Raw genomic sequence first — 17,992 nt, forward strand, 5'->3', positions numbered from 1 at the left:
AATAAATAAAATCATCTAATGACAAAATTTGATATAGATCTCTTTCATTTGATTGATTACCACAGAAATCTTCTTAGAAATTAACGTTTTTTTCTTGGAGAGTCGGGTCATAATAATAATAATAATAATAATAATAATAATAATAATAATAATAATAATATTATTATTATTATTATTATTATTGTTATTTGCTGCTTTGAATAGTTCCCTCCCCTTTTGATTTTCTGTTATATAATCATCATGAGAGTTAATCACTTTTTTAAACATTTCTCTCGCTAGTTGGTATTTCCTTCGTCTTAAAAGATATCGAACTTCTTTTCCCATATCGATATCTAAAAATTACGGAGAATAAGCAATCTGAAATAAATTTAAAAAATTGGAATTTCATTAAAATAAAATTGTGGGACGAGCGCGCCTCGATGCCAAACTTATCGGGCATTCGTGAGAGAGATTGGTTGGTAGGATAGCTGAATTGGTTAGAGAGCAGTCACCCGGAAAGCGAAAGATCCGTGGTTTGAATCCTGGTCTAGTCAGTCCAGCGGTCCAATTTTTTTACGAATCTCGCAAAATTAGTATAGTTTCAATGTTTATTAAATAAATAAAGTTTCTGCGGTTTTATAAATGACTTCGTAAACAAATATTGGATATTAACCCTTTGCGGTCGGCAGATTTCGCTTTTGGGAGTACCAGCAAGTCGGAGCAAATCTAGCGTTTCGCAGTTACTTTTCCGTACAGGATTTGAAGTCAATATATGGATATTAAAACACACAGAATATGTTGAAACTGATTTTTTGTGTTTAATACTACTTATAATATGTAAGAATACAAAACTTTTAATCTCTGTAATGTTCTAAAGAATGGTATTTTGCGAAACAATCACCGATATGAAATCCCGGCTTTCGTGTACAAGTATCACAGAACGTGTGTGTTTGTCGTCTTTTTCCTGGAGTTTTCCTGTCGGAACATACTGCACAGTCTTTCTTGCCTCCAGAACGAATTATATGTACCTGATTATTTAATCTATTGTCTACGAATAACGTTGAAAGTTGCGCTGTAGATGGTGTTAGGTGCTTGAAATTTCCTAATAACTGTTCGACTAAATATTTCAAAAAATTTAAGGGGACCTTCTACTCTGAGCACCTAAAAAAAAGGCTATTTTCGCGAATTTTTTCCAAGAAAACTATAAATGATATCGATCTAACAGTTGTTGGGTTTGTTAAATTGAGTCTTAAACTATATAAATGAATTTTTATTTTTTCATTTTAATTAATTTTTGATTGCAAAAACAGTAGTATAAGAAAACACCTTAAAACTTTAGTGCTTTAGTAGCTCCATCAGAACTTGAGAATGGCTTACCTGAAACATAAAAGTAAAATGGTTTTATATTCTGTATGACTTCAGCTACAAAGTGACAGTTTTATATAAAAATTTTATCAATAAATAAAAAAATGGTGGACAAATTACAAAAAAAACGTAAATTTGACCTTTTTTTTTATTGTTTTTGACTAAAAAATAAATAGTAATGTGAGAGTGAGAGAAAGACGAAGAGTGCGAGTGTATGGTGTGTGTGAAAACAATTGATGAATGTGAAAGATGTGTGTAAGAGTATGCAGCGATATCGGTATAAGTGTGAGTGCACGCAGCGATATCGGTATAAGTGTGAGTGCGCGCAGCGATATGGACATGAGTGTGAGTGCGCGCAGCGATATGGGTATAAGTGTGAGTGCATGCAGCAGTATGAATATGAGTGTGTCCAGTAAGAAAAAAAAGCGGGCGTGCACCCCGAAGTCTCTCGAATATTCCCGAACCGGAAATCAGGAAAAGGTCTTTTGTTTAATCGGTCGGGAATAGTCTGGAGATTTCGAGAATGATTGACGGAAGTGATTGGGACCATTGGTGGGGTGAATGTGTATATAAGCGCGGCGAAGAATGCGGTCTTCGCCTTCTTGATTCGGTGCGACTAATTGTGAGTGAAAGAGTGTAATACGAGTGTACGATTTCTAACTATTGTTACTTACTTTTCTTATCTTTTCTATCTCTTTATTATTATATTAAACATTTGTTCTATTATAATAAATACTTATATTTTAAATTTAAATAAATCTTACAGTAAAAATTAAAATATAAGAAAAAAACTCTCCGTCACTTTGTTACAGCTCATGTGTAGAATATGTGGATTAAATTTTATAAGAATCGGTTTACTGGTTCGTGAGATACGATGGAGCTAGTATTTCAAAACATAGTTTCGAGATAAACGCGTTTAAAGTTTTTTTCTACTCAAAATCGTGAAAAATTCTTACCTAAACTTAATCTGCGATGCCTGGACCGTACAATAGACCTTCTTCTTGTTCATATTCTTCGATTTCTTCCAGTCTTGCCTTCTTCCACTTTGATCTGGCATCTTTTGAGCACTCAGAGCTTCGACGGTTCGCAGATTCGATACGTCGGTCGTCGCGTCTTTTAGCAAAGTCGATCGCTCCTGGCCCAAGTTTCATGCCCATCGTTTCCATTATCTTCATCACTGTTTGAAATCCTTCGTTAAAGATACATGCTGAAACTTTGCACGCAATTTTAACAACTTTTTTGCCGTTAAACAGGTGTTTAGGTGCCATGTTCCATACGCAGTTATTAAAGCTTTCATTATTATTCTGCGTATGTCCACCTAAACATCTTTCCAGCAGTTCTGTCTTAGTCAGATCCTCATAAATAGGCTTTAGCACTTTCTGTACATCTTTAGAAAGTGCCGGAGGATGCTTGTATTTTTGCTTCAGTGCCTTAGTTTTGAGGTACTTACACCAGTCGATGGAACACGTATGGTAATTATTATTATCTTTTTTTTTTTTTATGAATCGTGAGATATTATGATCCCTTTCTATTTGTAAGGAAAGATACAGTCTCCGTCGAAAGTGTACGAACAAGTTGAAATGAAAATAAATTAAAATGCAAACAAACTTTGAAAAGGGTTGAGAACATGGGAATCTGTTATTTTATAAAATTCAACTTCAATGATCAATTAAACATTTCTCATTTCTTTTTCTTTTTATGAAATAAAAATGTTTCTTTGTCGAAGATATTAGAATGAGAATTGAAATGAAAATAATAAGGGAAGTGTAAACACAACGCGGAAAAGGAAGAGGCAGAAGAAGAATATCAAGAAGAAGTTGGGGTAGGGGTTGGTGAAGGTGAAAAGTTAAGGTGGGGTTATTCTTTTATTTATTTATTTTTTTTTCAAGTCGAGTGATAATAATAATTCCCCATACAAAGTTTGAAAACAGGCCATTGGATAACCAATCGCCGGGCAAAGGATGACAACTAACGGCCGATCATTGACGTTTTCTAATAGCCCATAGAGGGCTCAATATCCAAATGATAACCCCGGCCCATTAATGGTAGTTGATCTTTGGCCGATTAATGGTAGTTGATCATTGGCCGATTAATGGTAGTTGATCATTGGCCGATTAATGGTAGTTGATCATTGGCCGATTAATGGTAGTTGATCATCGGCCGATTAATGGTAATTGATCATGGGCCGATTAATGGTAGTTGATCATCGGCCGATTAATGGTAGTTGATCATCTGTTGATTAAAGGTAGTTGATCATCGGCCGATTAATGGTAGTTGATCATCGGCCGATTAATGGTAATTGATCATCGGCCGATTAATGGTAGTTGATCATCGGCCGATTAATAGTAGTTGATCATCGGCCGATTAATGGTAGTTGATCATCGGCCGATTAATGGTAGTTGATAATCGGCCGATTAATGGTAGTAGATCATCGGCCGATTAATGGTAGTTGATCATCGGCCGATTAATATTAGTTGATCATCGGCCGATTAATAGTAGTTGATAATCGGCCGATTAATGGTAGTTGATCATCGGCCGATTAATGGTAGTTGATCATCGGCCGATTAATGGTAGTTTATCATCGGCCGATTAATGGTAGTTGATCATCGGCCGATTAATGGTAATTGATCATCGGCCGATTAATGGTAGTTGATCATCGGCCGATTAATGGTAGTTTATCATCGGCCGATTAATAGTAATTGATCATCGGCCGATTAATGGTAGTTGATCATCGGCCGATTAAGTGCGTTAGTGGCTTTTCGTTGTTCCGTTGTTTTGTTATTTTATACATTATGTATGAATTGATGACGCACACCTCCATGCCCCAAAAAAATAATTTTCTCCACCATTTAAGGTAGTACTCCCCTGTGAAGACCGAAATTTAAATGCTTTTTCATGAATTTTTTTGAATAGGAAAACAAAATGCAATCGTTTTGAAATTTTAATATGTTTCTATCAGTATCCTAAAATATACAAAAAAAATTTTTTTTAACCTAATTTGGACAAGATTTGTCCCATTTTTTAACGTCAAATTGGAGTTCCACAATTCAATTTGCGGAAGCACAGAGCCTTTGTAGACGTCTGAAACAAAAAAACTAAAAATACTTATTATTCTTTAGGCTTAATTGTAGACATGATACCAACAATATTTATATTTTTCTCAAATAAAAACAAAATGACGGACGTGTGAAAAAAAATTTTCAAATCGGTGCTGTTTCTTTCCTTTAATTGTTTAAAATTATATATTTATTATTAAAAAGTTAAAGATTTTTGAGGTTCCAGTCATCAGAATATGTGTAAAGAATATCTGGCAAAAATTTTAGCCTAATCAGTTAGTGCTTAGTGAGTGCTTCCGCAAAATTTCAAAAACGTAGTTTCGAGAAAAACACGTTTACAGTTTTGAGAACAGATTTTTAAAAAAAATTATACTTTTATTATTCTGCTATGCCTGGTGCATATGGGGCTTTGGAACTTCCTTCCCTGGTTACTAAATACGTTAAGGTGCATTCTTCTTAACGCGAGGAACGGGCCGTGGAGAAAGGAATAGGCCAATGAGACTCCGTGTGGGGAAAAGAAACTTCCGATTTTTACTTTGATCCCTTGGGACGAGATTTATTCACCGAGCGCGATGCGCCACGTGTTAAAGAAAAGAATACAAAGAAAGACAGTTTTATATAAAGACACAATGAGAGGAGTGCGACCAGCCGGTACGACGGATAAAGCAAAAGTGTTTTGTGTGAATGTACCCCCACAGCGATCCAGGCATCCGGAAATAGAGAGGGCAACGGTCGCAGTGATCACGTTGCCGCTCTGACCAATCAAAGGCGTGGTCAGCAGTGCAGCCAGATCGTGGGTAAATCGTACCCTCTCCCTGTGCAACTGTGGAATTGCACACAATGAAAGTTACCCATGTCCGTGTGTTCGGGATGTCGAAAGAAGTCGAGTGTAACCGAAGTTGGCGGGCCCGCCGGAGTGGCACACTATGAAAGCGACTCGTGTCCATGTATTCGGGATAGCGAGGAAAGCCGAGAATAAACGAAATCGCACGTCAGAATAGGGGAAAAAGTACTCCCACCATGTAGCACGCTGGAGTAGCGCTACAAAAGCAATCCGTGTACGTGTGTCGGGATATCGGAGAAAGCCGAGAATAGCCGAAGCGTCTACCGAATCGCGGGAAAACAATGCTGGCCTACGAAACTATAAATTATGAATGTTTATCACCAAATTTTTTTTTTTTTTTTTAGGTAAAACAATAATTAATTAGGTAACCAAGGTTACATGAAATAATTATTTCATTATTTAATTTGAAATTAAAGTCTCAATTGCAGTTTTTATATAATGTAAGTTTTAAATTTTAATAATTCTTTTATGGCCTGCTGGTCGTATGCGGGACTGACGCAAGAATGGTCCACGGTTCGATGCTCCGTTACGGTTATTTTTTTTTATTTTTCTTAAAAAAAAAAAAAAAAAAATAATTTTCTAAAAAGCAGTTCAGAAACTCTTTTTTCAAATATTTAATTTTAAATAAAAAAAATGTAATTATGCTTAAATTTATTTGGAAAAAATAAAGTTCAGAGTTTGAGCTTTATTTTTTAATTAAAATTAAGTTAATTTAAAATTAAAAAAAAATTTAATTACAAAATAAAAATAATTTTAAAATTCAAAAATCAAAATAATTATGAGATAAAAAAAACGTTTAATGTGAAGACGAGTCCAGAGTTATAATTTTTATTTTGTTAAAATAAAAAAAAAATTTGTGCTATATAAAAAAATTAGTTTTGATTAAAAATTAAAACAGATAGAAGATAAAATCAAATTAAAAAAAAAAAATTACATCTCAGAAGTTTCGATCTCAGTACCCCAGTTGCATCAAACCAGAGCATATACCACAGCCCCATTGCGGTTACTCGTTTCCACATGAAATAGAGAAGATCATTATAAACCAAAAAATTAAAAAAATTAAAAAAAAATATATAAATTAGTAAAACGTTGAGCCTGAAACTAAAACTTCTTTTTAACTAAGAATGAAAAATAATTTAATACATCAAAGGAATGAAATACAAATATGAATGAAAGCAACCTATCCAGAGTGGGCTAAACCTGAAGCAACCTAATCTGCAACTAACTAACTACTAGAGGACTAACTATTTGTCATCGTTTTCATTCGTCACCCATTCTTCGCCACTTTCATACGCACACAGATGTAATTTTTCCGGATCATCTCGCTCGATCGTACCATATAAATTTTTCGATGACATTAATTCTAAATGTTCCCTATCGATAGACATGTTTACCGCGCTCGCCTTTTTAGATTTGAAGCTAGATCTAATTACGCAAATAGAATTAACTGTTTCCGCACCAAGGCAATTCCTTTTCTTTGTTTTTGTGTCAGGTAAGAAAGAAAACGCCCTTTCAGCCGCAGCATTAGAGTGAGGAAGTGTTCTCACTATACCCAACAACAAGCGCAAAGTTAAATACTGGATATTCCCATCAGAATCAGTAAGGGTACAAATTTTCATCCACATCTCGTCAAATGGTAATTTACACCACTGCTCTTTCAAATGGGAATCGACCTGGTACAAGGAATACCATTCTTTTTCGACTAATAATTGTTTCTCTGCTGAAACATTAAAATAATTACAGACGTTTTTTACCCGGGTAATCGAAGATTCTCTATTAGAATCAAATAACGCTGTTTCTCTGTTAAAGACGGATAGATTTGACAAAAATATGTCGTCAAAGTGTAGTTTTTCGCAAATCTGAATTGAAGTTATTACATAAAATTTTAAACAGTTGTTGCAAATATCATTTATCTCGGATTCTGATAAAGTTCCTAGCTGTTGTTGATCTAGCAAATATTTTTTGCAATTGAATCCAACATCAACTTTAGACAAAACAAGTTGATTCTTGCAATCTTCAAAGTTGATGTTTTTAACGTAAACATCAAATATTTCTGGTTTCATCAAAGCAGGTTTCCAAAATCTGTTGAGAACTTTCACCAAAAAATTTTTCAAGGAAAGCTGTAATTCGTGGATTAATGTCTTATCTCCTTGAAAATAAGCATTAATCTCGTTAAAAAAATTTAGTGCGAATTGCAAAAATAGAAGGTAAGCTTTTGTCATGGGTTTATTCATGATAACAAGCCAACTATCTGCACTTACAGCGTTCATTGAAGCTTGATCGATCAAAAATGCATTTATCGACTTCCAATTGTCTAAAGTTTTAGTTATAACTTTTTGACGCGACAGCCACCTTGTTTCGGCAAACCGTGTAATTTTGGAAGGGCAGGCTTCAAAACTAGACTGAAAATCGTGGAAAATAGCTGCCCGTTTGGGACTACCGTTAATAAACGTAGGGACACCTTTGATAAAATAATCGATTTCATCAGGTATCGCGGAAAAAGCAGCATTAGCAATTAACGGGAGGGAATGACAGATACATGGCAGCGTTACGAGATTGGGACATTGTTGCTTTAAATTAGTTTTAAACGAGCACCGATTACCGACCATTACAGATGCATTATCACATGCGAGGCCAATTATTTGATTTAAGGGAATCTGTTGCTTTGTTAATTCATCTTCAAATGCTTTGAAAAGTTCCTTGGTAGAACAGTCAGTGGTATTTACATGAATCATCGTCAACAACTCCGTCCTAATCATCAAAGTAATTGACTCCACATAACGAACCATCAGCGACATCCATTTGTCGTTTGTAATGTCGAACGTCTCGTCAACGTGAACCGAAAATTTACATTTTATTAAAATATTTTTTATTCGCTGCGTTTCTCTAACACTAACGACCTTATTTATAATATTAGTGACTTTGGTCTTGCCCATCGTCATCGCCTGCAAAACAGCAGGCTCCTTACCGATAAACTTAATTAAGTTTAACATTTCTGGAGCAATCAACAAGGGGATATTGTGCTCGGAAAAAAATGTCGCGAATCGAATTTCAGCAGCTTGCACTCGTTCATTGAAGTCAAACTCAGCCGAAGATGAAGCTGAATTTGACTCTCGCGAGCAGCCTGGCAAATAAGTAGTTGCCAAAGGTGCTTTATTAGAAGAAATCTCAAAATCTTTTAAAAAGTCCCTATTTATTAAATGAGGCCCTGACTTAGAATGCCTAATAATCTCCGAACGTCCACAAGACAATGTTGCTTTGCACGCAAAACAATAAAATTTATTGGGATTCGTTGGACATTCTTTAACCCATCCCTTCCACTCTGGAAAAACATTGTACCATTAAATAGGGTGATAAACATTCATAATTTATAGTTTCGTAGGCCAGCATTGTTTTCCCGCGATTCGGTAGACGCTTCGGCTATTCTCGGCTTTCTCCGATATCCCGACACACGTACACGGATTGCTTTTGTAGCGCTACTCCAGCGTGCTACATGGTGGGAGTACTTTTTCCCCTATTCTGACGTGCGATTTCGTTTATTCTCGGCTTTCCTCGCTATCCCGAATACATGGACACGAGTCGCTTTCATAGTGTGCCACTCCGGCGGGCCCGCCAACTTCGGTTACACTCGACTTCTTTCGACATCCCGAACACACGGACATGGGTAACTTTCATTGTGTGCAATTCCACAGTTGCACAGGGAGAGGGTACGATTTACCCACGATCTGGCTGCACTGTTGGTGCCTTCTGTTGTTTGGTAAAAAATTTATGTATTGTTCAGCATAGTTATTTGTTTCTTTAACTATTATTTTTGATATGTAATCAGAGAACATTAATTTAAAAAGTAAAAAAAGATCATCGCAGTCAACGTTTTCAATTAAAAATTTCTCTTTTTCTGAATATTCATTATATGTTGAATTTTTTATTCTTATTTGTTGCCATTCCGCATCATCATCCTCTTCTGACAATGAATCGGATTCAGAATCTTCTTTCCCCGTGGTAGATTCGTTCTCTTTATTACCTAATAATTAACCTTCATTCTGCGTAAGGTCCTCGTCAAAATCCTCGTCTAAAGATGTTAAAAATATTCTTGTCTTTTATTCCTTTTGCCTCTATCTACAGATTCGTCAGACGAATCATTTATTTTCAGATCCATGATACCGATTGATTATTTGGACAAAAATTAAAAAGAAAAAATGCCTATAACCTTTCTAGTTACACTTACCGTAAAAATGTATGATCAAGATGGACAAACTGCACGAGATTTGTATAACTTTGTAACAGCGAAAAAAATTATGAAACAGGAGCCTGGTGGCGGTCGAAAAAATTTACTTCATAGTTTACTAAATGCACTTGGTTTTGATGTTCCGTCAAAATAATCGTTCACTAACATATACCTCTGGCAACACTTCGCACTGATGGTTTTGAACAACAATACACTCACGTCATCAAGTACAGAATTTATATTGGATCATTTATTTTGAAAGTTCTGCAATTTTAGTTAGAAAAAAAGATATCACGTAAATAAAAAGTTTACACTAAATTAATCACGAATTATGTGATATCTCTTTTTTTTTTAATAGATTTACACCATTTTAAAAATAAAAAGTCAATATATTTAGCTGCCCGCGCTGAGCAGTACCGTCGCCGGCGGAAACAGACACTACAGCCGTGGCCTGAATTTGACTACTAGGGACCTTGTAGGAGGGACGCGCACAAAGAATTTTTGGGGACCGGAACTTATGTAGTCACGTGTTGCGCGCGAATGAATCAAACATTTTAAATAGTATAAAAGTTGTATATAGTAGTAGTGAATAGTGTAGGAAGTAGAGTGGTGAATTGGTTTGAAAAAATTATGAAATAATGAATTGCATCAAATACAGAAAAAAATGAGCCATATTTAATGATAATAAAAATTTATATTAAAATATAATAGGTTACACAAAAATATTATTATAAATTCAAAAAGAAAGATTCAATTAAGTTTGATTTGATAAAAGGCTGTGGCGTCTCGCACCAGCGCAGTGCCGACACCTCTCGGCCAACAGCGCGCAGCTGTAGCAGCGCGCGTGTGGCGATACGTGCCTAGTGTATCGACGCGGCACACTGGCGCCCTTCCTCCCTATGCGGGTACTAGACTAACTAAACCCAAGTTGAACGTAACGGTTGAAATGTAAGTTAGTCCTATATATCAGTGCTGTCAGATCGTGGGTAAATCTTACCCTCTCCCTGTGCCACTGGGATTGCACACAATGAAAGTTTTCCATGTCCGTGTGTTTGGGATGTCGAGAAAAGCCGAGTGTAACCGAAGTTGGCGGTTGGCCACGAAGTGGCACACTATGAAAGCGACTCGTGTCCATGTGTTCGGACGACACGAGTCGCTTTCATAGTGTGCCACTCCGGCGTGCCCGCCAACTTCGGTTACACTCGACTTCTTTCGACATCCCAAACACACGGACATGGAAAACTTTCATTGTGTGCAATCCCAGTGGCACAGGGAGAGGGTAAGATTTACCCACGATCTGACAGCACTGCTATATATGGCGTCCAAGAGTTTAGTTGTATCTTGTTAATAAATTTATATATTTTTGTTACTTAAATTGACAACTATCGCGTAAATCTCCAGATCAACCTTTTCCGTTGACCTTGTTCCCCACATAAATAATTGGTGCCGAAACCCGGGAATATCAAAAAAATGGAAATTCAGGGAACAAAGACCTGTACAGCAAAAAATGGCGCAGATAGTCGAACAGAGAACATAGGACCAGAGATACAGGCAAGCGAATTACGTAGCGTTAAATTAGCTCCTTTCATGAGAGACGAACCAACGCTATGGTTCATGATGCTAGAGCGTGAATTCGCAGCTTATAATGTACGCTCTGATGCCGTAAAAAGCGCAGCAGTTGTCCGATATTTGGACGTTGCGACCTTGAAAATTGTGGCGGACATAATTGCTACCACGTCTAACGATTCATATACTGAAATAAAGGAGGCACTGATCACATGCTTAACAGCGTCGGAAGAATCAAAATTTCGACAACTCCTTACAGGCTTGGAGCTACAGAACAAAAAACCTTCAGTTCTGCTAAGAGAAATGAAATTATTAGCAGGAGACAATGTAAGTACCCAAGTCCTACAAACCCTATGGTTACAGAGATTGCCAACGAGAATACAGGAAGTACTAGCAGTCGTAGAAGACGTTGGTCTCGAACGTCTAGCAACCCTAGCCGATAAAACAATAGAAAGAACAGGGCATTATGAGGTAGCAACCATAGTTGACAAAAGCTCGGGAGACGAAACACAAAATAGAAAACTACACGACGAAATGGCACAGCTCACAGAAAAAATGGCCCACCTGGAAACCTTAGTAAGAGGTAAATATCATGGTAGACGATATAATCGACCAGTTTATCATTCCAGGAATAAATCAAGATCTAGGAGTCGTGATAGGAATAGACCATGCTATTTCCCTGCAAAATTTGGCGAAAAGTCATGGGGATGTCGTAGACCTTGTAACTGGACCGGTCCAGATCAGCGAAAACAGGGAAACTAGATACACCATCTAATATTGAGGCGATTGGAGATGGTGCACAGAGACAAAGCCGCCTCATAATTCCAGACAGAATATCCGGAATAAGATTTTTGATAGACACAGGCGCTGATATATCTGTTATCCCAAAAACATCTGGTGACAGGAGAACATTAGACAGCGAATATAACCTATATGCTGCAAACGGTTCAACCATTCATACGTATGGTAAAAAAGTACTTTCCATAAACCTAGGCTTACGTAGACAATTTATATGGAAGTTCACAGTTGCAAAAACAACAAGAGCAATTTTGGGAGTAGATTTCCTAGGATATTATAATTTACTGGTGGACATAAAAAATAAAAAATTGATTGATGGCAAAACGCAACTTTCTAGCAGAGGTGAAATTAGCAATTCCAGTTACCCGACAATTACTACGATCAATAGCAGTAGTAGATGTCACGAGCTGCTAAGGAAATTCGTGGCGATCACCAAGCCAAACTTCACCAATAGTACAAAGCATCGAGTTCAACATTATATAATAACTAAAGGCCCTCCAATTACAGAAAAAGCGAGACGTCTTCCACCCGAAAACCTTAAAGCTACAAAAACAGAATTCGAATTAATGCTAAAACAAGGTATCTGTCAACCGTCAAAAAGTCAATGGGCTAGTCCTTTACATATGGTAAAGAAGAAAACTGGAGAATGGAGACCATGCGGTGACTACCGTAGGCTCAATAGTATAACTCAACCAGATAGGTATCCTCTTCCTCATATACACGACTTTACACATCAGTTAGAAGGCTCAAAAATATACTCAGTTTTAGATCTCGCTCGTGCTTATCATCAAATTCCCATAGCTCCTGAAGACAGAGAAAAAACAGCATTAATTACACCATTCGGTTTATTCGAATATCTGGTAATGCCTTTTGGTTTATGCAATGCAGCACAATCTTTCCAGAGATTTATAGACACGGTATTACGTGACCTCCAATACTGTTATTGCTATATAGATGACATATTAATAGCTTCTAAATCAGTAGAAGAACATTATCAACATCTACAAACAGTATTTAAAAGATTAGAGGAGTACGGTTTATCTATAAATATAGACAAATGCATATTGGCAAAAGAAAAAGTCAGGTATTTAGGTTTTGAAATAAGCTCTGCTGGTATTGCACCGTTGACAGAACGAGTTCAGGCAATTCAGGATTACCCCAAACCTAAAACGATAACAGACCTAAGACGTTTTCTAGGTATACTAAATTTCTATAGGAGGTTTATACCAAAAGCAGCAGAAACTCATATATTGCTAAACTCCTTACTAACTGGAACAAAAAAAGAGACAAACGTCCGATAAAATGGACTCCACTCACAGAAACAGCATTTGAGTTATGTAAAAAACAAATATCAGATACATCACTGCTACACTATCCTAAGGAAAACGCAAAACTACGATTATCAACTGATGCTTCAGACAAAGCGATTGGAGCTGTCTTGGAACAATTGGAAGATTACGAATGGAAACCTCTCGGATTTTTCTCTAGAAAACTCGAAAAAGCTCAACTCAAATATAGCACTTATGATCGAGAACTTTTAGCCATCTACAAAAGTATAAAATTTTTCAAACATCTTCTAGAAGGCCAAGACATAACTATACAAACCGACCATAAACCATTGACTCAAGCTTTTCACCAGAAATCCGACAAAGCCACTCCAAGACAATTAAGACACCTAGATTATATCGGCCAATTTACAACAAAAATAGTACATATAACAGGCCAAAATAACCAAATAGCAGACACGCTATCAAGAATCGAGCAAATTGACATGCCAACCATAATCTCCACTGAAGAACTCATCAGAGAACAAACTACAGATGAAGAACTTCAACAGATTTTAAAGGGAAGCATGCCTATGTGGAAGCTGTACAAAATTAGAATAAACGATTCAAACTCCTACCTGTATTGTGACATAGAGAAAGATGATATACGTCCATACGTACCGAACAGTCTACGTAAAAGAATTTTCAATGCCACCCATAACTTATCGCATCCCAGTGGTAGAAACACCAAGAGAATCATCGCGAAAAGTTTCGTATGGCCAAAAATGAACGCAGACATCAGAGAATGGAGTAGAACATGCATTAAGTGCCAGAAAAGCAAAATACAACGCCATAATAAAATCACTCCGGAAAAAAATAGAGGTACCCAGGGGACGATTCGAACACATACATATAGATATCGTAGGACCATTACCACCATCAAAAGGATATACATATTGTCTTACAATGATAGATCGTTTTACAAGATGGCCTGAAGCCACTCCAATAAAAGATATAACAGCTGACACAGTAGCAACCGCATTATATAGCACATGGATCGCTAGATTTGGAGCTCCGGTTACAATTACTACAGACCAAGGTACACAATTCGAATCTCAATTACTTAATGCACTGACTAAACTTTTAGGTTGCACGAGAACTCGCACAACAGCTTATCATCCAGCTTCAAATGGAATAATAGAGCGATGGCATCGATCTCTTAAAACAGCTATAATTTGTAGCGGTTCAACAGAATGGGTTGATATTTTATCAACAGTTTTATTAGGTTTACGTACTAGCTATAAGGAAGACTTAAAAGCAAGCGCAGCAGAAATGCTATATGGAGTAACGCTAAGACTTCCCGGAGAATTTTTTCTAAATGAAGAGCTACCAGATAATCCACAGATGTATATAGAAAAATTCAGAGAACATATGAGAAGAATACGTCCTGTACCAACAGCACATCATATAAAAGGCAAACCGTTCGTACACAAAACCTTGTACAGCTGTACCCATGTTTTTGTAAGAGTAGACGCAATGAAAAAGTCATTAGACGCACCATACGAAGGATCATTTCCAATAATAGAAAGACTGACAGATCATGTTTTTAAAATAGATTACAAAGGAATAGCAACAAATATGTCTACAGAACGTTTAAAACCAGCATTTTTTGAAAACCTACAAGAAAAGAAAACTGTGCAATTTAAAACTTATTAGGTACCAAAGATTATCAACCTCCAAGACTGTACATATTGTTAAGAATAAGATAGGTTAAATGTTAGGGAGGGAGTGGTTGTGGCGATACGTGCCTAGTGTATCGACGCGGCACACTGGCGCCCTTCCTCCCTATGCGGGTACTAGACTAACTAAACCCAAGTTGAACGTAACGGTCGAAATGTAAGTTAGTCCTATATATGGCGTCCAAGAGTTTAGTTGTATCTTGTTAATAAATTTATATATTTTTGTTACTTAAATTGACGACTATCGCGTAAATCTCCAGATCAACCTTTTCCGTTGGCCTTGTTCCCCACAGCGCGCAGGAAAAGTGCTGACACCTCTCGGCCGCCAGCATTAACATACGCAAGCACCTCGTGACGCGGTTCCGCAGGGGCATCTGATTGGCCTGACCACGCCTTTGATTGGTCAGAGCGGAAGAGTGACCACTGCGACCGTTGCTCTCTCTACTTCCGGATGCCTAGATCGCCGTGGCGGTGCATACGCAAGAAAAATATCATCACTTCTACTTCATCCGTCGAACCGTCCGGTCGCACTCCTCTCATCGCGCTCACTGTGTAAAAGTATTTTCTGTGCATCTTCTGTACGTGACCACGTGGCACACCACGCCGATAAATAAAATATCGTCCCACGGGATCAAAAATATAATCGGAAATTTCTTTCCTCCACACGGAGTCTCATTGGCCCATTCCTTTCTCCGCGGCCCGTTCTTCGCGTTAAGGAGAACGCACCTTAACGCGCCTAGTAACCTAGGGAAAGAAATTCCCAAAAGGCATTACAGTATTTTGAACTTTCAAAACAACTTGTAGGAATTTATACAATTTTGATAAATGCAATTATCTACTATATATATTATATTTAAAATTATTTTTATCATTCGTACAATTTGTTTTTAATTTCCTATATTAATAAATTAGCTAGGATTCCTGGGTATTATATCTTCATAAGATGGCATCAACATCAATTCCCAATTTTCGATAATTGTAATAAAAGCTACTTTCTGGAAATATATTCCTAGAAAAATTAAAAAATTGTATAATATTTTAGTATTTGTTATTTATTATTTTAATATTTGGTTACTATTGTTTTAGATAGTTAGTATTTTCGTTAGTTTTAAAATATTTTACTAATTCAATATAATTTTGTAATAATCAGTATGATTAAGACTGTTGATGAGGCTATGAGCTCTCGAGTTCCAAGTGCCATATAATAATAATTTTAATAATAATAATAAGACAAATATAAAAAAATTAAAAAATAGATTTATATTACCATATTTTTATTTCTTAATGAGGTACATGGTCATAGTTTTACTCGAGCTGAAATTTGCTTGCTTAAAATTTTGGTCTTGACGGTCTTGCTTAGTTTTTGTGGAACTTTTGCAGTAATTAAGAATACACTGTCGAACCATGATTATTCATTATAAACAATAGGTATGTAAACAAACGATAAGTTATAGGTTAGGTTTGTACATTTATACTTGTAATTATTAAATGAGTAAATTAAACTTACACTTATAGAAAACTACTAAGTTCTCTCGATAATTTTACAGTTTCTATTTTCACTTTATTTATGCACTTTGTTATCAACAATACTATTAAATATAAATATCACAATAAAAACTATAAGTATTTGGCTTCGCGTTGCATCGGAAGCGGTCATCCAAAATTTTCAGCCAATGGCACCCCAGCAATATGTATGGCGTGTCCCTCCTATAAGGATTGAGAAAGAACTGTAGAGGCAGCACTATTGCTGAAAGTGGAGCCATCTAGTGTAATAAATATAAAGCTTAGTGATGAAAACATTGTAATAATTAGTATTAGTTGACATTAAGAATGCAAAAAATAATTAAATTCGGGTTCTTGCCCGTCAAAAATACCCTTATTAGGGGTCAAAATGACATTAAAGGTAAAAAATTATTTGAGTCAGGACACGTTTTAAATGTTGTAGAAACAGAAGATTCCAATAAACATTCAATAATAACCTGCTCAGTTGTAGCTCAAACCAAAATTTCCGATGTGTAGAAAATAAAAATTTATGTTAGTTACTAATTATTTTTACAATTATTTTATACAATATTAAAAATATGATAAATCTGGTTACGTTGAAGCTTTCTTAAAATTATTTTTAATGTTCATAAATTCACAAAATTTATAACTAAATATAAACCTGGTTAAAAGTTTCGAAGTGTAGAAGTAAATTTTATTTCAATTTTTAATAGAATAAAAAAACGACAGATTATTTATATTTTTAATATTAATTACATTGTTTAAATAACTTTCAGTAACTTAAAAATTATTTTCAGCTTGATAATAATCGAAATATTATCAGTGCTAATTGCACCTGTAAAGCTGGAGTGGCGCAGCAATGCAAGCATATATGTGCCGCAATACACTTCGTTAACTCACCGAATTCTGCAGCTACTAAAACTAGTCAATCGCAAGGATGGGGTAAACCCTCGCATCGTCAGCTGTTGGGTTATGACAAAGGGGCTCGAATGTCAACTTTATTTTCACCTCCTCCTTTATGTAGTGAAGCTGAAAAATTAACTCCCTTTGATGTTACTACTGAAAACTTGAAGGAGTTTGTGCCTTTTTCACCTTTATTTCAAATTCTTCAATTTGAAGAAAGAAATCAGGTTGAAATTATTGCTGCTGAAACCTTGGTTGAAATTAAGCGGATGATAGGAAAACATAACTTATTAGAAAAAGCAAAAAAAGTTACTTTAGACATTTTCACTCTTCAACTAGTTAATAATTTGCATGGTGTTGAGTGTGAAACGCTTAAAGAATGGCATGATTTTTACCAATATAAAGTCTGCTGTGATGTAGATAAAGCATTATCAATAAGTATTAGAACGATCGATCATTCTCAAAAATCTGAGTGGTTTGAGGAAAGAAAGTTGCGTATCACTGCTAGCAATGAGCACAAAGTCAAAGGAAATCGTTTTGACGTTGAAAAAATTATTGATGAGCTTGTGAATCCTAGTAAAGTTAAAACCTCTGCCATGAGTTATGGAAAGAAAACTGAAGAAGTTGCTCTCAAAGAATATGAAAAATTACTAACACCAAATTGGGAAGTAGTCATAGTCCAGTCAAAATAGCCCTGAAATCGGGTTTTTGAGCTATACGGCTGAAAAAATATGGAAATTATCAGAAAA

The 17,992-nt window shown here is 36.0% G+C and overlaps 2 protein-coding genes across 2 annotated transcripts; one reads left to right on the top strand and one right to left on the bottom strand.

The window, feature by feature from the left end:
- Positions 1 to 6,488: 6,488 nt before the first annotated feature.
- Positions 6,489 to 9,400, bottom strand: LOC149030521 (protein ZBED11-like). Its single transcript, XM_089178968.1, has 3 exons — positions 9,355 to 9,400; positions 9,278 to 9,313; positions 6,489 to 8,566 (listed from the first exon to the last, which is right to left on the bottom strand). The coding sequence occupies exons 1-3, from the start codon at positions 9,398 to 9,400 to the stop codon at positions 6,489 to 6,491; spliced, it is 2,160 nt and encodes a 719-aa protein (XP_089035094.1).
- A 7,254-nt stretch (positions 9,401 to 16,654) lies between these two features.
- On the top strand, positions 16,655 to 17,935 carry LOC149030522 (uncharacterized). Its single transcript, XM_089178969.1, has 2 exons — positions 16,655 to 16,740; positions 17,138 to 17,935. Exons 1-2 carry the CDS (start codon positions 16,729 to 16,731, stop codon positions 17,933 to 17,935), a joined length of 810 nt encoding a protein of 269 aa, XP_089035095.1. The 5' UTR covers positions 16,655 to 16,728.
- The last annotated feature ends 57 nt before the right edge of the window (positions 17,936 to 17,992 follow it).

This window comes from Polistes dominula, unplaced genomic scaffold (assembly GCF_049000335.1).
Source record: "Polistes dominula isolate Pdom_NZ unplaced genomic scaffold, Pdom_raw_medaka contig_18, whole genome shotgun sequence".
Taxonomy (NCBI): Eukaryota; Metazoa; Arthropoda; class Insecta; order Hymenoptera; family Vespidae; genus Polistes; species Polistes dominula.

Coding starts and splice junctions, on each gene's coding strand:
- LOC149030521 (XM_089178968.1), bottom strand. CDS start 9,400: ATGGATCTGAAAATAAATGATTCGTCTGACGAATCTGTAGATAGAG. Junction 9,314..9,354: donor TGACGAATCTGTAGATAGAG/GCAAAAGGAATA, acceptor TAACATCTTTAG/ACGAGGATTTTGACGAGGAC. Junction 8,567..9,277: donor GGACCTTACGCAGAATGAAG/GTTAATTATTAG, acceptor ATGTTTTTCCAG/AGTGGAAGGGATGGGTTAAA.